Here is a 6,000-nt window from a genome sequence, read left to right as displayed (position 1 = left end):
GCTGGCGAGATGGAAGCGCGCAAGAATCAGTATCCTTTGTTTTAGTATTAAAGACCTCACCTAACACAGCTCTACAGTCATCTCTAAAAGGAAAGTAGAGACATCTTTTCTTTCACTCTCAGAGTGTACTCTTTCTCTTTCCTTGTGTTCTATCTCTTCTAATACTTGCTGGTAGCAGTGTCAAGCCTGATAACCCAACACTCTTTTGCTGTGAAAGACTTATTTATTCCTTTCCAGCATCTCATACTAGGCAAGACTGAGCCATTTTATAGATTGCTCTGGGTTCATCCCATTTTGTTGTATTTCCAGGTAAAAAGATACATTGATAAACCTGCTCTGCTTTGGTATAAATAGCTAGATGTAGCTTATTTTATAATTTTGAATTCCCCAACATATGGTGGACTTTCAAGTTATTGCTTAAATTGTCCCAGGCTTCCGCTTTTAAGACCACATTATTAATTTCCTCACATTTATGATCTTGGCATATTTTATATTTAATCTTTTATGAAGAGTAATTTGACTCTGTCTTGCTCTGTGTTTGTGCTAGGCCATAAAATCAGGTGGTGAGCCAGTGGGATCAATGAGAACATTAAATCGGCTGCAGAAATGGCTGTGGATCAGAAAAGCCAGGGTGCCGAGCCTGCAAGAGGTGAAGCCTGTGTTAATAGACCCCCGTGAGTAATCCACTTTCTTCCAAAGTCTCTGAGGAAGGACTAGCCACTCTTGTATAGTGACGTCTGTTCTGATATGGTCTTAACGGAATCATTGACCTTTGAGCCTTTTCTGCATTGTTATTTGAAAACAGAGATTCTAGCTGCAATTCCTGAACTTCACCGCATCCCCCATTTCCTCATCTGGAAGTCCAGGAAGCAGGTGAGAGTGCTTTGGCTCAAGCTTGGAACAGTATGGGTTGGCTGTGTTCTGTGCTCCCATTTTCAGGCCATAGAAAACAGTATTTGTAGTTTTTCAATGTGAGTAAAGAAAGGTGCACTGTCTATGCCACACAACTCTCGTTTGTAATTGTTTATTTACACAACTCTGTGAACAACTTTTCTTTTTTTGCTTGTCCAACTTTGACTTGTACCAGGTGAGATTCAACACATAGAGCTACTCCCCTGGAGTGATTCACATTGTTGTACCTGTAATTAGTTACATGTGGCAGGAGCTTTTTCTTCAGTTGCTGTTCTGTTTCCCACAGCTTCGACTGGACACAATCAACTCAGCGCAGAAAATATGAAGGGAAAATTCCCTGAAATAACCAATTTATAGATGTTGAAGTCTGATGATGTCCTTGTCCTTCTAGCCAGGGATTTAGACGTCCAAATAGCGAACCATTCCTTTATCCAGTATATATGCTTTATAGGTTATATGTACCATCAGAGAGGGAGGGAGGGAAGGAGGGAGAGAGAGAGAGAGAGAGAGAGAGAGAGAGAGAGAGAGAGAGAGAGAGAGGAAAAGAGAGAGAGATGTAACTTTTCATGCAGTATATTAATAGTGTATTGCATTAATATTGTTACTCTCCATACTTATTTCAGAAGTTAAACTTTAAAAATCTTAATCTATACAGATTCACAGTATTCATTTTCATGCACAGGCTCTAGGAGCAGTCCTCCATGGACACTAGTCATTTCATTAAACGGGCTGCCATGCTGTACACATTGATAACTTACTAGTGTACTTTATGATTATGCTGAAGATGTTATACCTTCTTCCACTTTCTTTCATTTTTTTTCTTGGCAAATATATGAGATATATACTATGCAAAAAATATCTCTGGAGAATAATATTAAAATAGAAAAATCTGAATGCAAATATTATTTCAGTCCCATCCTCTGAGATTTCAGCTCTTTAAGAGAGGCAAATGATTTAATTTTCTTCCATATGATGATTTCTTACACATATGGTCTCAAAAATTAAAATATTTATGAATAGAAACACTCCAAGTTATGCTTATAAGATGTGAGGATGTTTTTCAATTCTCAGTTTTCCCTCAAGTGTCTTTCAACATACCGTCTGCCTGGAAGTCTATTCATTTCAATCTAATTAATGGTAATCAACAGATATCATTTTGAAAAGTTTAAGTAAAATTGACTTTCATCAAACAATTTCGTATACCAAATGTACTTGCTTTTTAAAAGATATGTGATTTTAAGTTGCTTTGTGAAACTGACTGACTTCCTGGCTTATCCTGGGCTGTTCCTTCATTTCTAATAAACAAGAGAAAGCATAGCATATACACTTTCTCTGTGTGAGGAAGCATTAGTCTTGATTATTTTAGCTCATGGGTTTTATTTTATTTTGTTTTGTTTTGTTTTGTTTTGTTTTGTTTTGTTTTTTATCTTTCAGAAGGCGGTGAGGACACATTGCTTTCTTGTGTGAAATTAACCAAATCCCAAGGAAAGAAAGATATTGACATGGCCACCAAGAAAAGCAAAAACCTGAATGCTAGACCAGAATCCCTTTCTGCACCCCTCAGTGGAACTCGCATTTCAAATGCACACAACCAGGAAGTCCCAGTATCTCCTTATGAGATTGAAGTGCCAGTGTGGGGGAACTTGAAACCGTTCCCAGAAAACCCATTCTGGGCAAGCACTGATTTTCCAATTGGCCAAGGAGGATACTGGGGCAGCTGTTCCTCTTGTCAGCATCTTCGTCTCAAAGCTTCTTACACAGACATGGATCTCTTAAGTACATGGGTAAGGTTTTAAGCCATATAAGTATATCATCTTAACTTGAAGCTTTGTACCAACACGGAAAAAAACGGTAACAAGTGTGTTAATCAGAGTGAGGAAAATCACCAGTGTTACATTGACCTTCCAAAGATCAGAGATGCTCCCACTGCCCCACTGCTTGTTAATGCTGTATATGTTCTCTCTCTCTCTCTCTGGAATTTATATGTGTGTGTGTGTGTGTGTGAATATATGTATATATGTGTGTATATATATATATGTATATATGTGTGTGTGTGTGTGTGAATATATGTATATATGTGTGTATATATATGTATATATGTGTGTGTGTGTGTGTGTGTGTATTACACTACACAGAAGTATATTTGAGAAGCTTCTTTTCAGATGAATGAGGCTTTAGCTACTGCTTAGGGTCAAGAAAATGGTCTTTGTTTTGTCTAAATTACTACTGTTTTAGTAAGATTTCACTGTCCAACAACCACAAAAATGAAGAGTGGGCCTGCCATTGTCAAGAGCCTTTCACATGAGTTAAATAATCTCAATCACATAGTAACTATAGGGTAAGGGTTTATTCTAGTATTACGCTACTAATATTTCCCAATGCCTTCACAAGTATAGAAACTATAGCACAGACATGTTAGGAAAAGTCAGAAGCCAAACAGGGAAAGAATATGAGTCCATATCCGGAATCCATATGATCATATGTTGGAGATTCTCTTTTTATCTAATATTTTATTGTATTTTCCCACACACTAGGATTGTGGACTACATGAGAAAGAATATAACTTTATAAACAGACAAATTTGATTTGGTTTCTAGCTTTGCTTCTTTTTCAGCTTAGCCAAATTCTCAAACCCTTTAATCTTAATTTTTTGGACTGTGAAATGAAAATAGTAATATTAAATGCACAAGGTACCCTGAGAAGCCAAAATTAAATATCATAAATCATCTAGGACCTAACAACATTTTATCTTGGTTCTAAGTTCCTTCCTTAGGTGTACACTGTACCTTAATTTTCTTCGAGTTAACAATTCAGTTTATTTGTACAGGATTAATGGAGTGCTGTGTGTACCCAGGAAGCCTGTTCTATGCCATTTTCTCTAAAGATTAATCTCTCACTAGAGAGCAGCTGTAATTTATAAGGCATTGAAGGCTTCTGAAAAGTCTCATTGTTTTGTGAAACTCTTGCCATGTTGTAAAATTTGCTCATTAGACCTCGGAAGGTTGAGGCTGGAGAGAGGACCCAGAAGTGAAGAACTTGCAGAGTTCTGGGATCGGTAACAAGTCTTACCTCCAGCAAACACATTAGATAGCTTACAATTGTTTGTAAATCCAGCTCCAGAGCAATGTATGCCTTCAGGCCTCCCCTGAATTCCGCACTCCAGTGCACGTACTCACACACAGACAGCCATGCATAAACTAAGCACAAGCATAAGTATTATCTGTGTCTCTGAGGACGGATGCTAAGATCACGTGTGAGTAGAGCACCATGATATCTCTCTCTCTGTCTGTCTGTCTGTCTCTCTCTCTCTCTCTCTTTCTTTCTCTCTCATTTATACATCTATCATTTCTATCTGTCTATCTCTATCTATATATCTATATCTATCATTTCTATATCTATCTATCTTCTATCTATCCTGTCTATATATCTATAATCTCTATATCTATCATATCTCTATCTATCTATCTATCTATCTATCTATCTATCTATCTATCTATCTATCATCTATCTGTCCTAGCTATATCTCTATATCTCTATATCTCTATATCTATATATCTCTAAATCTCTATATCTCTATATCTCTATATCTCTATATCTCTATATCTATCTATCCATCCATCCATCCATCCATCCATCCATCCATCCATCCTTCCATCTATCCATCAATCCATCTATCTATGTGACTGGTGTCTATAGCCAGTTATCTATCTAACTGCTGTCTGTAACAGTTGTAAGCAGTGACAGCAGTGAGATGAGCTGCATCAGGACCACTCTTAGGGATAGATCTCATCTTTCTTCTGTCATCCTTTTCCGGGGCAGCTGGAGTTGGCAGGCATCTTTTCAGCAGCTTCTTTGAGAGGAGCTCCCAATATAACGACCTGGGACCAGTTTTTGAAGACAGTGATAGTTTCAGAAGCAAGATGAAAGATGTTGATTCTTTAGCAAATGTCAAAGCTGATACAGGACAGGATAGGCAGGAATGTCCAGAGCTTTCCTCAAGAATAAAATCTGCACTGCCAGCCCTGGCATTTCTAGATTCAGCAGACAGGCTTCAATCTAATTTTTCACTCTCATCTCATTGCCAGCCTGGGCTGGACTGCCAAAGTGACCACTGGAGATGTCTAAAAGCTGCCTTGAGCTCTCTGTTTCTGTGTCTCTGTGTGATGGTCCCTTCCATGCATGTCACTTTTAGCGCCATTTCTCCATCTCATAAGCTCACATCAGATGCTTTGTCTCTTAGAAATCCTCGCTGTAACCATGACAGATGGAGGTCATTTCTCTTCACGTTAGCCTCCTTGGTTATGTAAACATCTTATTGTTTCATTATACATCCACCAGACACTTAACCTGTACTCCGAGGCATCAGAAAATTGGCCATTATGTTAGAGAGCTCACCATATACATTGTCTTCATGGAGCCTGCTATATTCTAGCAGGTACTGGAACCAGACACTGTTTTTCTTCCTGTAAGGAATTTGTAAGTCCATTGTCCCTAGAATGGAATGAAATAAACATAAGAGTAGAACTTGCTGCTTAAATGAATATAGTTTATAAACCAATGGACTTTCTTTCTAAATACCGTTGAAAGTTCTTTTTTTTTTTTTAAGTTTATTTACTTTTACCTGTGTGAGTGCTTTAGGAAGTGGTGTCAGATTCCCTAGTACTGGCACTAGAGAGGATTGTGAGTAGCCACGTATGTGGATGAATGAAAACCGAGTCCTCTGTTCAGTGCTCTGAGCCATGTATCATTTCTTCCCGTGTTTCATTTCTAAGCATCTTGAGACCAACAATTCATCTTTGCTTTTCTGTTCACACCACCAAAGTTTTTCTAATGAATCCAGTCATTTGTAAATCCTGGTTTTGGGTTCATGTGAGTGCTTGTGGTAGGTAAACACAGAAGTGCCATTGTCGTCTTCTTTATTTCAATGATCTTGTGTGTCTTAATGCATAACTGAAGGACTGAGTTTACTTGCTAGAAGGTCAAACATATCTGCTGAATGCTTGGAATTTCAAATGGTAACATTCAGCATTTGTGACAGGATGGCCTCAGTGGATTTGAAGAGTTAGTCAAGATCGTGTTGGAGTTAAA

The 6,000-nt window shown here is 38.0% G+C and overlaps 1 protein-coding gene across 1 annotated transcript in view; it reads left to right on the top strand.

The window, feature by feature from the left end:
- Nucleotides 1–601: 601 nt before the first annotated feature.
- Nucleotides 602–6,000, top strand: part of Samsn1 (SAM domain, SH3 domain and nuclear localization signals 1) — an 87,574-nt gene continuing 82,175 nt past the window's right edge. The window contains exons 1-2 of the mRNA XM_029470649.1: nt 602–674; nt 2,347–2,696. Of these exons, the coding sequence (XP_029326509.1) occupies nt 2,415–2,696 (282 nt within the window). The 5' untranslated portion in view covers nt 602–674; nt 2,347–2,414. The remainder of the gene's footprint in view (nt 675–2,346; nt 2,697–6,000) is intronic.

This window comes from Mus caroli, chromosome 16 (genome assembly GCF_900094665.2).
Source record: "Mus caroli chromosome 16, CAROLI_EIJ_v1.1, whole genome shotgun sequence".
NCBI classification, from domain to species: Eukaryota; Metazoa; Chordata; class Mammalia; order Rodentia; family Muridae; genus Mus; species Mus caroli.
Note: the sequence above shows the minus strand (reverse complement) of the source record. Positions and strands in the feature narration are given on the sequence as shown.